The 20,181-nt window shown below is 40.5% G+C and overlaps 1 protein-coding gene across 1 annotated transcript in view; it reads right to left on the minus strand.

Moving 5' to 3' along the window:
- Positions 1-20,181, minus strand: part of LOC144472458 (discoidin domain-containing receptor 2) — a 267,709-nt gene that overhangs the window by 38,616 nt on the left and 208,912 nt on the right. The window contains exons 9-10 of the mRNA XM_078185567.1: positions 4,709-5,048; positions 234-424 (exon numbers count right to left, since the gene is read on the minus strand). Coding sequence (XP_078041693.1) covers positions 234-424; positions 4,709-5,048 — 531 coding nt within the window. The remainder of the gene's footprint in view (positions 1-233; positions 425-4,708; positions 5,049-20,181) is intronic.

The raw sequence follows: 20,181 nt of genomic DNA on the forward strand, positions 1-20,181 counted from the left end.
GGGGGGGGGGGGGGGGGGGGGGGGGGGGGGGCACGATGTATTGATTGCGGTCAGGCGAATGCTTTGTTGTTTCGTACACGCGTACGTATACCGGGGATTGCCGTGTACTCGCGGCAACCGTTTAATGTGTACCGGTATAAATATACGAGCGCCACGTGCGCCTGTATGCGTGTAAAACAACACGAGTCCGGCGCGGAGCAGAGCGGCGCGGCGTGCACTAGCGCGCGGCATACCTGAGTGATTGATGTTGGTGCTCTTGTTGTTCAGCATCATGTCTTTCATCTCCATAACAACGGTGCTGTAGCTGTAGTACGGAGCGTACTTCAGCGCCTGGTACGGTTCTTGGTAGTCGTCGAGCTTCACGATGTCCAGAAGACGGTTGCCCAGGTCCCGCGGCAACGTCGGCAGAGAGCCGCCCGCGTATCTGCGCGACAGAAAGAAGAACGAACTCGTCTCGTCCCGTCAACCACTGCGGGAATCCGCGTTAATATCGCCCGGGACCGCGGATGGAAGTTGGGAAATGCTCCAGGCACCGGGATCTGAATTCCCCGGTGCGCGGAAATATTTCATATTTCCCGGTATCTCCTTACCCTGACGACCCGCCGGGAATTTACTGCTTAACTGACTGATAACTATCCGGCCGGTGTCCGAAAAGAAATACATAGTAACGCGATTCGAATCACAGCCGTGCTCGCACGGATCCCCCGTTCCTTCCTTTATTTCCGAAATCCATGGCGTTCGCAGCGCGCGGCTAATTACGAATTCATCCGTGGTTTATCGTGGATCGAGCTGCGGATTTCTGCTCGGTCGTTTCATTTATTCAAAGCGTTTCCGAAATGCTTTGTTGTTATTCCACTGCTGGCGTTCATGCTAATTTATATTTTAGAAGACTCGTTAATACTAGCTACATTTTATTGTAATTATTGTTACAGCAAAGCTTGTATTTCTTTCCTTTCAAGAATTAAGTTTCATTAATAACACCGAAGCTATTAAATTAAATTTACCATAGGAAATATCAGCTTGGCACTTTGGTGTTTGAAAAATTCCGATAAATTTCCGTTTGTTCAATACAGTACGATAGAAACGAATTTCAAAAGCAAGTTACAAATTAGTGTCATTCGTGTATAACAGACGCGACACGGTTAATGAATTGAAAATAACGCAACAGTATTCGAAATGCTTTCCACTCGATCCATTTTATTCGTCCACAAAAGTCATCAATTTATAGTTTCCTAAAAAGATTGCACCGTATGAATATGTTGCACATAGTCTGTATAGCTGAAACGAATTTCATAGCCTCGAACGTTTAATAAAGCAAATAACCGCTATCCTATTCTTCGTACGGTGCAACAAACGGCCAGGCATTACCATATTTCTGAATGGCTTCGTTCCGTATGTGATTGTTGTCACTTCTGTCGCCCGGGTTTATGGCTGCGGAGAGCGGTAGAAGTTTATGCGTTGTTTAAAAGAATAATAGTAAAACCATGTACAGAGGAATATACGTAGGATGCTTGCGACATCAAATATGTCCGACGTTAAGGCGCGTTTCGTAGCGGCAGAAGTGCATCATTTTTCGAGCGGGGTACTCCTTTCTGCATGGAAGTTACGCCGTTCAGCACGAGTGCATGCCAGATATCTGTCAAAGGAGCAGGCGAAATGTTTCTTTAGCTCGAGAAAAAAATCTGTCTCTTTTGGGATGCTGGCTTGAAACGATGATATCGGGGTTGGTCCAACGTCGAAGATCAATGTTGCAACGTGCGGTCCGCGTCCAAGTTACGACGGATCGAGGATCTCGTCTGGAGACATTCGTGCCATACGAACTCGATATATTGCCCGAGGACGTCCGTTATTGGACGTTATTGGACATCCACTAACGAGCGCGGCGGATGGAAAGTTTATTGGAAGGTGGCTTCTGTCGTCGCGGACCGTCGTAAATGCTTTCAAAGTTGAAGAAAGATGTCGCGGGTCGCGAAGTACCGCGTTATTAGCAAAGTCTTATAATCGCGACGGGCGCTTTTCGATTTCTCAGATACGTAGCTACGTATCAGATAGTTCAGTATTTCTATTAAAATCTGAGTCAGAAGGCGTAATGACATGTAAGCTTGTCAAATTATATTTTTATTTCGAAATTTTAACGAATGTATTATTTCCGTCTAACTTTAGCTTTTGTAAATTGCACTAACGAGGAAACGTTTGCAAATGGAACACACCCATTTTAGCGAAATTTTAATATAGTATAATTATTCGCAAAATATTTCACATGTATTTTTGTAATACCTGCGATGATCCATATTTAGGAAATTAAAAAATGGTTTATGCCCTTAAAATTGGTGGTCGAAACTGTATTTCTTTTAGATATCTCGAGAATTAGAGATCTTAAAACATTGAGCAGCTTCAAAAAAGTTATCTGTTTAAGCAATATTTGAAAAATAGAATTTGTTTTCAATTTTTCTTATTATGTTATTATTCATTTTTATATAAACTCGTATATTTAATCTAAAAACTACCATAAAGGTATTTTCGAAATGTTTTTGTTTTAGTCAGTTAACGATATTATTTACATCAACAATACTATTTCGCCGTTCAACGCAATGTAAATGGACATTTAGCCTTCAAAATTCTATCTATTAATAAGTAAAATGAAAAGTTTATTAAAAGTTAAGTTGGGACATTATATAAACATGGATAGCAAAATCATTTGCTCTTCCCCAACATGATACTTCACTTTTAAAATATTGCGTCACAGTAAAAATTTAATATCGCAACCATAAATGCTCAAATATTTAAATAAGATTTATACAGTTTTTACGAATTTAAAGCGTTCGGTATGGTTCACCAAAGTATTGCTTTTAATATTTTAATACATAATTTCCAATTACTTTTTATGTTACAACGAAAACGTTCTTTGAAATCAATCTTTCGAAAACCTTATTGTATCGGCTGTTGGAGGGTTGTCTATAAATAATTCCTAAGTATTGTTTAACAGGTGATTGTATCGATCGTATACTGCCTTGCCACAATTTCGTGCGGACAGTCGGTAAACATTGTTTCATTGGAATCTAAGCATGTCACTAAAATCGGTAAACCACGATGTTTGCGCATGGTGGACGCGCAACTGACGTGAAAACGTAGGCCTCTCTCGAAAGCTAATATTGTTAACAGCAACATTTACTGCAGTCATGATATATTTTTTCCACGGTAATTATACTGAAATATTATCAGTTGCTTTCTTACGTCACTAAGACGTATATCAGAAAAATGGTTCGTGAAGGTGCAAATATTTTCAAAAATATTAAATCATGTTATTGATAATTAATAATATCTATAGTACTGATTTTAACTATTCCTTATTTCCGAAATAATTCATTATGGATTTATAAATATATTGGACAAAATATTGATTTCAACTATTCCTTATTCCTCCAAGAATTCATTATGGAATTATAAATATATTGAACAAAGTATTGATTTTAATTATTTCTTATTTCTCCAAGAATTCATTATGGAATTACATATTGGTCAAAGTATTGTTTTTAACTATATCTTATTCCTCAAAAAATACAATATGGAATTAAGCGGTTTCTAGTCCCATTTACTTCGCCGGCAGCATCGACATTGAAATTAGCCACAGTTGATGCTGGAACGTGGAACGAAAGCATCTCGGAATAGTATGTTTCGCCGATGTTTTTTCGAATCTTTTTGTTGCTTTTCAACAGTGAAGAGAAAAGAACCGAGAGCTGTGCTCGGGTCTTTCGCTTTCCGGGCGACTGCTTTGACCAACTAAGCTGCAACGTAAACGTAAATGCACAATCTGGCTGTCGGTGCGGTCCACCGCTTACGTAAACAAAAAAACGTGACTGCAAAATACTTCTACACGCGGAACCATTTGGCTGTACGGAACTTTGAGTAAGTTGAGGTAATTAAATCTCTGACAGGGAATTTCGTTAGCACGAATGTTTCCTTCGTTGAAAAGAATTCAGGTTTTAGAATATTCACAAATCCACATTGTCCAAAAAAAAATACCGTTTATTGAAAAGCCTTGTTTGAAAGACGTTTGCACTAGATTAAAAAGTCATGTGGTTTTTCTTTCCAAGTTTGCATAACTAGACACTTGTTAACAGCTAAAATTTTTTTAACATAATCAAACGACCGGAAACTGGAGTTCTGGATAATGATAATTGTCATTAACAAAGCTTCAAGGTTTATTTTTCAAGAAATTTCTTTACTTATATACTTTCAGTATCAATATTTGAATTATTGATGATGATTGATTATGACGATTATTCGATTATTGACGATGACGCCGAAATATTTATCGACGTACAAAAATCACAAAAAATACATAAAAGCCATTCAATTTATGCAACGTATATATTAAGACGAATAAAACAATATTCAAAGTCTCATCCTTGTCATTCATTTCTAACAAGTATTTATCATCATACCATACCATACTAACTGAGACATGAACAAACTTACGAGCTATTTTACTAGATCATCATTTCTCAACATTAACATTATTATTCGTAGCAATAATCTTGACAAATAATTAAAATCTTTAAGATCAGGGGGTGGTGTCCGCAAATAAAATTGTATCATAAATTATAAAGTATAAAATGATAAGAGATTGGTGAATAAAATCGTATATTTAGATAAATGTACGTAACATGATTAAAATGATTTATGAAGTAGGAGGTTGCTAGAATACCTTTCGTCGTCTTCTAGAGTGTAGGCCATTAGCGCGGCTCCCTTCTCGACGGTGGCGCAGGTGGATCCAAGATGAGAGGGCGCTTTGCCGGTCATGGGACTGGCGAAACACTTGCGCTGCCTGTGCCTGGAGACAATCAGAAATATCGCGACGGCCAGCAGGAGGATCACAGCAGTTAGCACTCCGATCACGACCGCCATGTACGTCGGGTCGTCGTGTTTCGCTGTGGAGACCGGAAGCTCGCCCTCCGCGGCGCCATTTTTCTCGACAAAAACGTCGCTCTGAATCGGCGACTCGGTTGTCGGTGCTTCTTCTGGCGTGAAGTTTCCGTGGGCCACGTCTGCGCACAGATACATACACACGACCATACAGAGACGAGAATCGAGGGAAATAAAACAGGGACGGGTTCGCAACTGCGTTATTCGTACTTCAAAAAAAGCGAACCCGTTGGATTAAACGAGTCCGCTTTTCTCGTTGTTCGATGCGACTCTGCAAATTGTTCGAAATTGGGTCACTGAAAACATCGCAACGAACGCCGTCTGCCGTTCGACATTCATTTTCCATTTTTCTACCTTGGAATATTAAAAACGGCCTCTCTCGAGCGGCAAGAAAAAACAAGGGAGCGACGTCGAGAGAGAGAGAGAGAGAGAGAGAGAGAGAGAGAGAGAGAGAGAGAGGGGGAGAGAGGGAGATCGAGAGGGAGATCGCGAATCAGGAACTCTTCCATGGGGTCGCGCCATGGCGCAGACATCACTAAACGGCCTTGTTACGGTGAACATTTGGGGCAGAAACTATTAGCGGGCTACGAGCCACCGAGTGTACGCGGAATCATTAAGCGGAAAGAAGGCACTCGAGTGAGTGCACGTGGAGCGCATAATCAAGCAGCGCGCTCTTTCCGATAGAAAAAAGAACGCGGAGCGTGAGCGCTCGCTCGCGCGCGCGGACGCACAGTTTCGCGGAATTTTCCCCGTTCGCTTGATCGATGGACCATTGAACGATTCGGTTGTCTAATTACGGAACTGTTCTCGGGGTTTCTCGCCGAGGCACCGGAACGGAATTTTTAATAATGCCAAATGAGTCAAGTGATACCCAGCTTTCGAAAAACGGGGAAGTCAGCCGTGAATTCGTCGGCCACGTTCATTTCGCTCGGAGAGGCAGAAATTTTTCATTTTCCTGCCGGCGAAGGAAAGTTTTTAGTGTCGTTTTATCTCAATATTGATTCTTTAGTAATTAGTCGGCCGGCTCTCTAATTTCCTAGGTTTCGATCATTTCCTCGGATTCTTTCGCAATCCGAAACATTTTCAAACGTACGTATCGCGGATCCGGTAGTGCTGCACTTCCGTGAAATAGATGGAAAACCGTGTTTGCGTTAGTAGACGATTCCAGTCATCATATTTACGTGAGCGCCATTTTGCGCGACGGGGAGGCGGCCACCGAAGCAAGAAAATTCTTTCAGGAGCGATTCGTCCTTTCACCGTGCACATCAATCTATTTCGTTCGCTGCGAAACTTCAGTTTAAAACGAATGAGCAAACGCGATATTAAAAGTAAAATAATGAAGCATTTTTAGTCTGACAACCTCCTCGCCGAGGCACGATTGTGGAACAGCCTCTCCATGAAATATATTTTCTCCACCGCCTAGAATCTTCTCTGAAGTTGCAATTATTTCAGATTTTTCTATTTCAGTCCGTTTTTACTGGAAAATATTTGCGATAACGTCATCCATTCTACGTTTAACATATTGCTTAACAACGGAAAGAATGAAGCTCTTTGAACGCGGATAGATGGATACTAGCTGTCCAATTTTTTTCGCAAAATTATTGTATAAAACCATTTAACTATTCCTACATCGTTAAGTTCGTTTCTATTTAATAAATTGCTAAAAATTTAAATGTTTAATTAAATGAGAAGGAACTGAAAATTCCATAAAATACAACTAATTGATTTGAAGAATTAAAGATAATGATACTCGGTACCCTTTCAACGTTCTTACAATTTGCAAATCGTAACAAAAATGCTGAATACAGGGTCGTCAGTAATTGGCAATACAACCGGGAGGTAAGTGATTCTACATTTAAGAATAAGATAAAAATATGCAATACGAGGTTTTTATTCAAGGCTCCCTTTCCGAGAAAAATTAGGTCAAAGAATAATATACTACTGAATAGGAATAAATTGACATATCTGCTCATGACATACCAATTCCACTTCTCGTCGTCCTACAAGCCGCGCGAATTTGGCGCATCTTCCGCCACATTTTCCTCGAAAATGTAGTTTTGAATAAAGAAACATCTACTTTTCCGACTCGTTATTGCAAATACGCTGCCTTTTTTCGACTGTGCCACCAATTAATGATCACCTTGTTTACGAGCACGAAACTTTATGCTACAGCACGTTTAAAACTGAACGAACAATTCTGTCACCCGAACGTGATAGACGCGGCAATTAACGTGTTAGCGATCAAAGCCGTTGCAGTTGCATATTACACCTTATCCGTGTATCACACCATAAAAGAATCAATCGCGAAACAGCCCCAGCAAGAAGAACGACAGCAAACGAGCTTTCAGTCGGCATCAAACCAATTTGTATCCTTTCCGAGGTCCGCCAGGACTACGGTCCCGGCGGATGTCCATGAATCCTGGCTCTCTGTCGGTGTCGTTAAATAAAATCTGGCGAGACGCTCGCGACTGGTCGTTCGTCAGAACGATAAAAACGTCGGCGGGCAACAAGAAAGAGCCGCGGGGGGACGGTGGACGATCGAGTTGGTAAGTGTGTGGAAGTCTGCGCGGAGCTTCAACGATGAAGCTTTCCGCCGTTCTCGATTCACGGAGCTTTTTACTCAGCCGCGGGTCCCTCGCAGGATTATTCCCGGCGAAACAAAGCTGTCGTCGCGTTTGATATCGGCTTTTGCGTGTGGCCTTGGCGAGCGTCGCGCACTCTCCGCTGTCACCTCTGACAAACCGTCTAGTCGACTGCGACCGGTCTGCACCCCCCCCCCCCCCCCCCCCCCCCCCACCCCCTATGAAATCTGATATTAAACATTCTTCGCGAGGGAACGGATATCAACTGTGAAAAGGGGTTTTGTTTCGCGGATGGCGGGCTCATCAGGTGGTAAGGAACGTTCCATCGAACAGCAATGGCCACCGGCGAGGTCACAATTTCATGGGAATGAGGCTCCATTCGGATGCCGAGGATGACCACCGTAGTTTAACCTTTTAGATTCTCCGCGCCACTATAGTGACTCTCGCGAATGGCTCGTGCTTTACTCAATTGTTTTATTATTTATTAAAGCAAACAATTAAAGTGAAAGTGTGTATATAAAATATATTAAGAAAGGATATATGTTATTAGTACTATATATAGATATCCGGAAAAAATATATATTAAGAGAAAATCGTAATTTAGTTACGAAATCCTGCCGTACCTAAAAAGTTAATTCCTTGTACTATGACTCCTTTTACGTTGCATTGATTAGCACTTATTTGTTCTTAATATTTTCCTTAATAAGACTTGGATAATTATATAGATATAAGATAATTTTTGTTTCTTGTACTGTCTTTATTTACTTCCGTTTCTAGTCTTTGATAACAGAAAAGTTTAATTTGATTTCGATTTATAAGGAATAAATAATATTCTTATTTAGTAGTTTGTACTTCGGACACTGCTGAGACTGCTTCAGATTTTCAGTTAATTTGTTTGTGTTGAATTCATTCCTGGAATCACGACAATGGCGTCTTTAACTTCTTCAAGCTCTTGGCTACGTATATGCATGTTTAGTTTTCTTAAAATTATGATTATTTTAAGTGTAAAGAAAAAGAGAATCAGGTGAAATGAGAAAACCTCATCAAATGAGATGGATGATAAATAAAAAAGAAACAATTAAATAGATTGTTCCCTACTAGAAAAATTCATCCCTGAAAAGGTTAATCTCGTGGTTCGTATCTTTATAGTCAATTTTATGGAAATGTGTATCTTGAGGTGACAGTGTAGAGTAGCGGAGCCAATTACTGTGAGGTGACCATGCTTTGTCATTAGTATGCTTTCGAGCATAATTAAATTCATATTTGTTAAGTTCATAGTATAAGACGTATTAAACGTTTGTATTCAATAATAAACAACATAAAGAATTACAAAGTTATACAGCTACAACATAATATTCGAGAGGTCGAAGACTTTCCTTTAGTAAATTCCTTTAATATTTTGTTGAAGCAAATTATTTGATAAAGTATACCTTAAACTTTTGATGTAATAGAGATCGTTCTTTCAAAATGATTATTCACAAAAATCTAGTTAGACATGAACAATTAATATTTTAGTTAAACATCAAAAATAGACAACCTAGTTAGACGTCATTTTAAATGCTTCGTTTTCTATTTATTTAAGTAAGTAATTTTATTTTAGTAATTCGATTTATAAAAATATGCCTCAAAATTGTTTATATCGTATCCTTTTACATCTTCAAAATATGTAAACTGTAATAACTATTATCAACTATTTACTAAATTAAATAAATGCGGCAGTTCAAGTTCACCGTATAAAGTTTTATATAGCAATAAGATTCCATACAGAATCACATCAATTCTAACCACCAACAATAAAAATAAATGTTAAAATTACGAGAGAACTACGATTATAAACTTCTGTGCAGCTTAACGCGCAACGTTATATTACAACCATGAAAAGATTATTTATTTCGACTTTTTCCTGGTTCTATTACAACGTACTGCTCGGATTCAGAAATTTGTTCAATTATTCTCTATAAACGTGTCTGAAAAAAAAAGATATGAAACTGGTCAGTTTAACCGGCTCGGTGGGATTAGCGTTAATATTGTGATTTATGTAGACACGCGGGGATAGCGAAAGAACGTCAACGCGATTAGCCGCGGCTTGGTCGCTAATTTGACGCAATTTAAGTGCGAGTTCTGAGGTTCCGCGGACGTCGCAAAAGAGGGATTAAGATAATTGAACAACGAGCCTCCCCACCCCCTCCCCCCGTTTTTCCTATTTTCTCGGGATCCGAAGTGGTTGAATTTCCGAGCGCGGTTCCGGCGATATAAATGTGGGGGGGGGAGGGAGAGGTCTCCGCGCATACGCCGTGCTAAACAACGTGTTAAACAATGTGCCCGGGTCCCGTGCTACAATTAAATTCTTGTCACGGCGACGCGCCTGCAAAGGACTTGGAGTGTCATAATCGGAATCGAGTTTCCAATTAAATTCTTTATCTGTCGGGTTCGTTACACTGGCGCGTGCTTGTGTGCAGGATTGCGCGACTGCTTTGCGTGCTGCGATTGATCGAACGATTTTTTCCTTTCCCCCGTTACCGCTGTAACATTCTCTGCCGCGCGTACGGCATGCACAATTGTAAATAAGTGGATCTGGATCCACGCATCGCGGAGTATTTAAAAGGTCTCCGCCGGATTTCTGGCACGGAAGAAGTGCGGCGCATTGTAATCGAAATCAATCCTTTGATCTTTTTTTTTTAAGCATCCGCTGAAGATCGATGAAGTTTCATCTCGTAACATTTTTAGCAGAAAAAAGAAGAAAAAAAACAGTCGAGTTTTCAGTGTAATTGGATCGTGCAATACACATTTCGTTCTTTTCTTTTTTTTTTAAACGATTTCAGAAACCAGCGGTTCTTGACAGTTTTTAATGAACACGAACAGTTAAAATCAACGCGTTTGCAAACTGATGGTGCATGTTCGAAGTTTAATTGAATACCCGTTAATTTGCTGAATTCGTTTACTAATTATTTTATGCTTTTTGCCCGTGTTTACCCTCGTTGTTTCCGCATTGTACGGCTACTTTATACGCAACCCTTTTGAATCCGGGCATAAAGCACGCTTGTTTTTGTCCTGCGCTTACACGGGATTGTTTAACCTTCAGGATTATCGATCTAGCGCATAAAATGCGCTATAATAACCGCCATTGTTTCTCTCCGATGCCTATCACACTCGCGCGTTTTATAACGCCGATCAACGTCAGTCAGTATCACATAAATAGTTGACGCCAATGGGTTCATCATATCCGTACTCCGTTGTTCGTTTATACTTTGCAATCGACCTGCTTGCATAACGAAGAAGTTAAGAACTGTGTATTCTGATCTTCTTCTCTTTTTAAGTACATTTTCGGTCTTAGTATACGCAATCAATAAAGTTTTCAAATTTTGGTAATATCTCCAAACATTTCAAAATTGCATATTATAATAAGTAATCTTTGAATAGTTATTAATGGACCCTGAGCAGCAGATGGGTTACAGTCAACGACCTCGAGTTAATTAACTCGAGTAATATTTCATTTTATAGAGCTGCCCAGTTATTTAATTACTTCATTATCTAAAAGGTTTGTGAAGTATTTTTAATATCGACTGCGCCGCTGCATTATTAATCCTCTGATGTATGAAAGGCGTATATATACGCTCAATGTGTACGAAAGGCGTAAATATATTATTCTGTTAGAATTCAATTACTGACTCAACTAGATATCTCCAAATTTAAGCAAAACTGCCCACCGATACCCAATTCAATGAGCAAGGTGTAATTAAAGGTATTAACTACTTTAAATACTACCATAAGAACACAAGTATGCTATGGCACACTGAACTCCCATTTTTCAGAGAATCACAGTTTTTGATAAAATATGTCAATCTGATCATTACAATTTGAAGTTAAATTTTTTCAGCAGCAATAACTAATTTTATAACCAATAGTGCTTACAGGGAAGAGTAAAATTCCAGGACCTTAACCATATTGTATAGCTAGAAACAAAACTTCTCAAGGATAATTACTATTTTCCTCTTTGTACTAGTTCCTTCTTATGCAATCCTGATAGGAAAGGGATTATAAATAATTTCAGAATATAGAAACTAACAATAAGTAATATAGAATATATGTATACGCAACGACCCTGTATTTGTTAATAAATCATCTAGTTTGAAGCCTTAATAAATAAATAAATAAATAAATGAATAAATGAATAAATAAATTGTGTTATAAAACTGTGTTCACCAAATGAAACTTGCTATCCATCACCGATATCAAATTTCTTTCTCTATGATTATCCTCTGTAATAACATGCGCAAACCAGTCACAGCGATGAATTGTCCATTTTGCTTTGTTTGTATCGATGGTTTCATCCGAGAGTACGCTGCACTAAGAAGATTAAATAATACAAATAACTGTTATTCGCACAACATTGAATTTGCAGTTTCTGAACAGGTGCCGCGAAAGAAACCGGCACGTTAAAATAGAATCCCCCCATAAATTCTCGCAACTCGAATAAATATTTTCGAAAGTGTGTGCGACCTCCCGCGATACCAGCGTTCCCGTTTAATTATAGCAGGCTCGGTTCGCAGCGCGATTACTTCGTCATTCAAAACAATAACAGAGTCGGTCTAGCATCGCCCGGTATCCACTCGGCGGTACAGCGGTAGCCAGATTTACGATCGGATCAGGATGCCGCGCGATTGCGACAAGGGCGGGCCATAACTTACGTAGGTGGATCTTCCGCGTATAAATCATCGCTCGCGGCGCGGAGACGCAACGTGGCTGCCTTTCTTCGGCGTCGGGAATGAAAAATAAAATCGATGGAGGAACGAAAGCGGAAAGGGGTTCGGTAAGAAGCGTCGGTCTATCGTCGCGTGCTCTCACCGCAAGCTTTTGCACGCCTCCTCGTTCTCCTTTTTCCGCTTTCTGCACCCTCTGTGCGCATTCCATCGCGACCTCGTGCCCGCGACGAAAAGCAAAGATGATGCACGCGTTGCGGGTCCGTGCAGCTGTTGCTGCTAATGCGCTCCTTGATCTCGCGAATACGGAGACCCCGGTGCGCGCGCGCGTGTGTGTGTGTGTGTGTGTGTGTGTGTGTGTGGAGGGGGGTGGGGGGAAGGGCACTGAGAAATTTTCAAATACTTCGATTCGTCGATCGAGCCGGAAATGGAGTTGCGGAACTACTACGTTCCGACCGCGACCTCGTTTTCAATCGGGCTTAATCGAACGTCCGCCATTGTGAGCCGACCACCGTGGGATTGTCTGGCGAATGGATGCTTCCGGTGCTTCGAGCACGTCAGACGTCGCCGCCAAGCGTTGCCTTAACGCGTTCCGTCATGTTTTATTTTTATTTACTGGCCGACATCGCCGCCATTGTCAGATAAACGTTCATGGCGGACTCGTCGAACGGCGCGCCTCTGACTCGGAACAGACCTTCCGTGGTTGGACGTTGGAAGATCTTGATGATTGGTCGTTGCCGGTGTTCATTGGTTAACGACACTGTCGTGTTTTCCCATACGCTATGACATTTTTTGAAGGGGGAATGATTATACGATATGGTGGATATGATCTCCGAATATTCCCATCATAACAAAATCATTTATTTAATGAAACTAGGATTAGAAAGTTGAAACAGTAGTTTAACCTTTTGCACTCGAAACAATTTTAAATGAAAATCTAGAACAATTTCGCTGGCTTATAGTATTTTCATTTCATATAACACAGTGCATTGTATGCTTATGTAATTGATTCTTGCGATTTAAACTAACATGACATAATCTTAAAAATTTTGTTAAATGCAAACTTTGTTAGTATAAAGATTATTTTGGAACGTGCCAGAACAATTTTAATGGTGCCTCAAGGTCACCATTCGAGTGTAAAGGGTTAACTGTATTGTGTTTTAAAAATTCTAAAAACATCCTGTTTATTCACCTATACGTGGGTATACTCAATTTCTTAATTATTGATACAATGATTATCATTTGATTAACCTAATTCTATCTATTAAGTCCCGAAATAGTCTGAATATTAGATTATTGAATATAGAATGTCATTTAAATTCTTCTATTGTTGATGATCACTCGATAACCAGTTGAATTGTCCAAACAGTTGTCGCGCGAGAAAAGAAACTCGATCAGAGAGAATAAAATAATCGGAAGTAGTAATTGCAAGAAGTTCTAGGAAAAGTCCAATTATGCCCGATCAGTTTGAAACAGAACAAAATGATCAATCGATAGTAATTGTACGGACTCCCGTTGGAGTCCATTTATGTACCGACAATTCGAAAAGGGATAAAATGGCCGATCAAAAAAATACTAATTGCACGAACTTCCACAAAGTCGTCTGATTAAAAAGCTCGTTCCGCGGCGGCAACTGTTCGGAGCTAGTACGTCGCGCTAAAACAGGAGAACTCGCGGAATAAAAGGATCCTTTTCAGTCTTTTGATCGGGCTAATAAAGGATTAGTTATCGATTAGTTGGAATTTTCCGTCGGAAATAAATGATCTGTGCGGCGAGCCTGCGGACCCTCGTTAATCAAGTTTCATCCTTTCACATCCTCCCTCCGGAGAGGAAAGGGCCTGTCGGAACTGTTTTTCACGCAGGTGAACGAATCGCAGCCGTGACGAAACGGATTCGAAAGGATTCGCAGATTAATGCCGCGGCTGAAAGGAGGAGGCCTTTGTGAGCGGTCGAAACAGGAGCTTTCGCAGCGGGCTGTTGCTAATGACGCGTCAGTCGGACTACTTTATTTCAACAACTTCGCCACGCCACCCCTTTTCACCGTCGTCGCAGCAACCCTTTCCTCGAGAATCCCTGCACCGTATCGACCCCCTCCAGACAGATAATTTCATACGGATCTCATTCGTGCGCTCTGCGTGAAATTCATGCTCGTTGATCCGGTCCGCGTTTATTTATTCCGAAAGGCAGTCAAGAGGGAGAGAGAGAGAGAGGGAGAGAGAGAGAGAGGGAGAGAGAGAGAGACCTCGGTTCGAGGGGATCACGGGAGTAACAGGAAATGGCGGACCCGAGCAGAACCGATTCGACCCGACCAGACTGCGCACCCTGTGTCCTCAGAGAGCTTCTCGCGGACGATGTACCGAAGAGAGCAGATCTTTCGGAACATTACGCAATGGTGCCAGCTCGAGCCGATTCGTTCCCAACTAGTTCGTCGCAACTCTTTACACTCGAAGCTATTTTATTTCTAAATCGAAAATGCTTCTATGACCTACAGTTTTTTCATTTGACATGACTTAGATCATTTCTTGCATATGAAATTTTACGCCAGATGGAATTTTAGCAGCTTTATAATATAAATAAATTTGACAATGTAAAACTGATTTTAAAACGCGATGTAACAAATTTTAGTAGTACCTCAGTGTCACCGATCGAGTCCGAAGGGTTAAATAGTACCCTTTAATATGTCAGCTAGGCTTTGAGACGAACGTATTTGCACCTGTTATGTATTTGTGCCAGAAGAGTAATTTGAGGAACCATTGCTACACGTCTAATAGTTTGATGTGTGTACATATATGTATACTGTGAATAGTTTTGATGAATCAAGATGGGGGAGATGTTGGTATCAAACTAAATTATTGCCTTGCGAGGATTTTCTAATTTTGAAACCTTCAAAAAGTCGATTCTTTTCATTTCATTTCCTTAACCACTTCGGTACGAGCGTCGACTATAGTCGACGGCCACAGATGAACACGCACAGCCGAGTGTCGACTATAGTCGACGGCCGTGATATGAAAGCACACGGCCGAGCATCGACTATAGTCGACTATAGTCGACTGCCAAGAACTTTTGCCTTATCTCTACAATTGCAGTGTTTACGTCCAGAAATACACATAAATAAGCTTTTCTCGTCAAAGATCTGTAAAAGAGCAAAACGGATTCACTGTCGATGCACGAAGTAGCATGCGAATGGTGAGTGCCGGCTGTGGGCACAATTTCGTGGCCGATGCGCGCCGTACCGAAGTGGTTAAAGTATATACTTTTGAAAATATTTCTTCCGAAGAATATTATTACATTAAAAAAAAAATTGATAAAGTTACAGGTAGTTATGCGAGCATTCAAAATAAAATACCGCATAGTGCAGAGGGCATGGAATGGGATAAAAAACATCCCGATCCAAGCAAAGGAAGTGGAAATTCGGGGTCTTTTTTTAATAAGAAGCAGATCCCTTCCATTAGCGTCTAGATCGGAGGACTCCCTTAATTTTAGAGACGGTTTTCTTTTAAAAAGGATGGCGACAAGGTCGAGTAAGCGCGCGTTCGTCAAATATTCAGATACAGCGGACACTCGTTCAAAGTTTTGTACTAATAAGCGAAGTCTTGAGGCAACTCTGACGTTAACACCGCGGATACGACCAACGCATGATTGACACGCGGGAAAGACTACCCCTCCTCAGCTCCGAGGAAGAAAAATCGAAGAGAATCAGGTTGTTAGCGATGGAGATTATTCCCGGGGAAAGGCGTCGAAGTTCCAACAATAACCGAAGACGAGCACTTCGCCGGGCGAAGTCTCTGCGGAAATGTAGCAATCGCGCCTCGGAGCCCTTCAAGCGGCCCCGTCTACGGCGAAAGGGATTCGTTAAAAAGTTTAGCGACAGTTCTATCCCGTTTATTTCCTCGCAATCTCTTTGAAGACAATCGTTCGATCTGTCGGCAAGCACGTCTGCCTGCTCCCCTCCTCCCCCCTCCATCCCCTTCGGGCCGGAAAGGCGGGGAGAAAAAATAATGGATGCGCCGGGTCCGATTCTTTCAGCTGGTATCCGGTGCTCGCGACGGTCCTGCGGGGATTTCACTGTTCCTTCTTGTTCTCCTCCCGGAACGACGTAATTGGTCAGGGAAATACGAGAAGCCGGGCGCGGATCGCCTTGTCAGGTGCGTTACCCCCCGCGCCGTCCTCGCTGCGCCGCCGGTTACCGGAGCTGCCGTAAAAATGATTCAGCGCCCTGGATCGGGCCCGGCTCGTTCTCCGCCTCTAAATATTCAAAATATCGAGTCGCTCTCTCTGTTGATGTATCGCGAACGTTCACCCCCGACTCGCGCAACTCCCTCGCGGTTTCGGCTCCGGGCTGCGAAGTACCAACCGCCAAGATTTCCGGAGCCGGATACTCGATTATTAATCGACAACGAGCCCCGCTTGCGAAAAATTTCACCGAAAACTTATCTCGTTAATAATCCCATTACCGGGCAGTTGCCTCGCGAGATTAACTCGCATGGCTCGCACGAAAAACCTCGCGAATAGAGGGGGGATGGAATTAATCGCGGCTCTCCCCGGTTCGTTATCTGCAGACGGAGAACTTTATTAGCCACTAGATAAATTATACAACGCTATCTGCTCGCGGAAATATTGTGCGAATGCGGACGATGTTCGCGTTTATCTCGGCACGCTTTTAATGCGGCTGTTCGGATACGGGGGATGGAAGATCGGTTTAATTGTTTTGACCCGCGGCTGCGAAATTTAGAGGCCTTATCTGTGCTCCCGTATAGAGGAGATGTACAGTTGTTGACCTGTATATGCTAACTGGCCTTTTTTTCTGAAGAATTAGTGAAGTTATAAATACGTGAATAAATTGAAAACTATGGTAGTTAATAATTTTTGTATATATTTACTTAATGAGAAGTGTAATAGGTCCTGCAATTATTACGTATTTATAATGTACATTATAAAGTTTATAAAATGAAGTTATTTGACTGGAAAATATCGATATTTTTGAAAATGTAAGGGATATGTATATAATGTAAACTACAGAGTTTATATAATAAAATGAGTTTATAAAATGAAATTATTTAACTAGAAAATATCGTTATTATTGAAAATATAAAAGAGATCAAAAACTGTCATCACAATCTTGCTTTTTCATAGTAATTGACTACTAGTGTATGACAATAATTAATTTGAAGTCAGGACGATATTTATCCAATAATTGATCAGTATAGTGTTGTTGTCACCATTGATGAGTATTTAAAATTATTCTTCATGTTTCTTGGTATAATTATATAATGTCTTGTGGTCATATGAACTAGTATACATGTATGTTATGTATGTTAGAAACACCCCAAACCAGTTATTATAAAATATACAGATATCTTATAAAAGTCCAGTTATCGTATAAAAATAAAAAATATATAATTCTGAACTATACGAATATTATTAAAAAAATCTTTGGAAGCAGATTGCACGAAACGCGGGAAAGTATGTCACTGCAAAATTTCCTGTGTCTCTGTACCGGCTTTGACGTAGCTCCTCTCAAAAGAAACTAATTGTTTGGTTAATATCTTTGAGCACTGGTTTCCAAATCCTGGATATTATACAAACAATCCGCGTTAACATAGAAAAAATATTCTGAAAACGTTGCTAGTAGTTCCGACGGCCTGAAAAAAAAGCAACCGACGGCTGTTTGCCCGTCCAGCGTGCACGTATTTTACGGCAATTAATTAAACCGTCTAAATATGCGTTAAAATAATACGCGCGCCCCGTTTTGCAACGGACCCAAACAATATCGGGACGGGGAGCATCCGGGAAAAGTCGGTAGTGGTCGGACGCGACGCGACGCATCGATTCAGCGATCATACGTTTCGCCTCCGTCAACGTTCCGCCGTGCCGTTTTCCAGCTGGTATTTGCTCGACGGGGAAATTGTCTGAGGTACATTTCCATGTACATCCTTTGAGATGAAAAAACAGCGGATGGCGGAGCGCAGACTGGAAAAGTTTCATGCCCACTTTATGAGCCCCGTTGTTAGGTCGGCAAATCTCGCTGACAAAGGACCCTTTGTGCAAGGGATGCCTTGCATAATGCTAAGATGTTTCCTTGAAAACCGCATCGCGCCGCGCACCCCGTTCGATTCGTAATTCCGTTCGTTTATTTAGAGCCGAATAAAATAGAGGAGGCGGGAGGGAAGGCCGGAGTCACGACGTTTGATGCATCGCGGCCCTTTCACGCGCGACTCTATTGCAGTTTGCGGAGAGAGGCCAGTTGTTCGCTCGATCGCTTCCTTTTCTCTCCGGTGCATCGGTTCTTCCGCTCGAGGGACGTCTTTGATGCCTATTTAAAGGCATTCCCCGGTTAAATGATAAAGCTCGAAAGTTGAGTTTCGTGACATGGTTTTTACGCGGAGGGCAAACTTCCCTGTTCAATTGTTTGGCGACTCGAGCGCCGTTGCGTTTAATTCCTCGGTACCGACCAACAAAGAATCTTTCTTCACAGAGCCCTGTGCTCGCTTAGCTGGAAACGAAGAGTTCCAGCGCGTTTCGTTCTTGTTGTTCGGCCTTTTCACTCGGCAAAGGTCGTTCGGGCTCTCGTCTTTTTTCCCCTCCTCCCATGCCCTATTCTCTCGTCGGATTTGTACGTCATCTTCGAATTAATTGGATTTCCTTTACGTAGCTGCGTCGAACCGGAACCGCTCGTCGATTTAATCGCTCGGAGAAGCGAACTAATTCGTCGAAAAACAAAGCACCGAGTCTGCCTCCCTCGAATTGAATGCAACAATTGTAGAACCGTGTAATTGTTCTGATATGTAATTAACTAATAAACTCCGTTTTACGTCCTGTAGATGGTAACTGCGATTTTCGTATTTTTGCGATTAACAACTGCGTGCTATTTGTTAAATTATAGTTGGTATAAGAACAATGTTAAGAAAGATTTGTGGTATTTGGTGAATCAATGATGTGGAACGTTGGAATCTTTATCCTGAATTAACTCTTTGCACTCGATGCCATTTTAACTGTAATTCTAAAGTAGCTTTTCTGACATGTAGCATTTTTATTTTTCTCGTGGCAAAGTGTATTGTGCGTAATTGAAATTGAATCTTGTAACTTATACAAAAGCAACTATACTTTTTATTATTTTTTAAATATAATATAAATATTATTTTGGAACGCGATGTAACAATTGCAGTGGTGCCTCAGAGTTACCACTGGAGTGCAAAGGGTTAAAGTGGTGCCGAAGTTCTTCATATACATCAAATACAGAAAGAATATTCTGCATATGTAAAATAATTTGTTAGTATTTACTAACCGATTTACATGTAATGCTAGACAATTATTTCCCTTCTACTTTAATTCACTTTTTATGTATGTACGATAATGAAACATGCGAAGACAAATGAAATAACATGATCAATGTATTACAAAGTATTAAAGTATTTTTCTTTTATTCTTATTTATCACAGTCAAGTATAGTTTTCAATTCAATTTAACGGTCACTTTTGACCATGAAGATCGTCAACGTAACAATTCAACCCGTTGCACTATAATAACGAGCCAGACACGTGATAAAGATTCCACACAAGATACTAAAATTTATTTATCAAATCATGTTTCTCCGGGCTTACAAAAATACCCGGGGGTAGATACAAACACACCGCATTTTGCGGGCGCTAAGAAAATATATAATTATAAAATAAAAATATATAAGCAAAATTAATAATAAAAAACATTGGCTAATAGCATAACAGTAAATAAATATAGATATAAAATCATATAACAAAATATAACAAGTAATAATAATAAGCAGATAAAAATAAAAATAAGAATAATAAATAGATAGACTAACGTGAGAAATAAATAACAGTAAAGTTAATAAATGAATAAATAGATAAATAATTAAATAGGACTTATATAGACTTGCACGTATAACAAGTTAACTTAATTACTAAATAAGAATATTATTCATTTCTTCTAAATCGAAATAAAATTGAATTTTA

The sequence above is a fragment of the Augochlora pura genome, chromosome 7, assembly GCF_028453695.1.
Source record: "Augochlora pura isolate Apur16 chromosome 7, APUR_v2.2.1, whole genome shotgun sequence".
In the NCBI taxonomy this organism is placed as follows: domain Eukaryota; kingdom Metazoa; phylum Arthropoda; class Insecta; order Hymenoptera; family Halictidae; genus Augochlora; species Augochlora pura.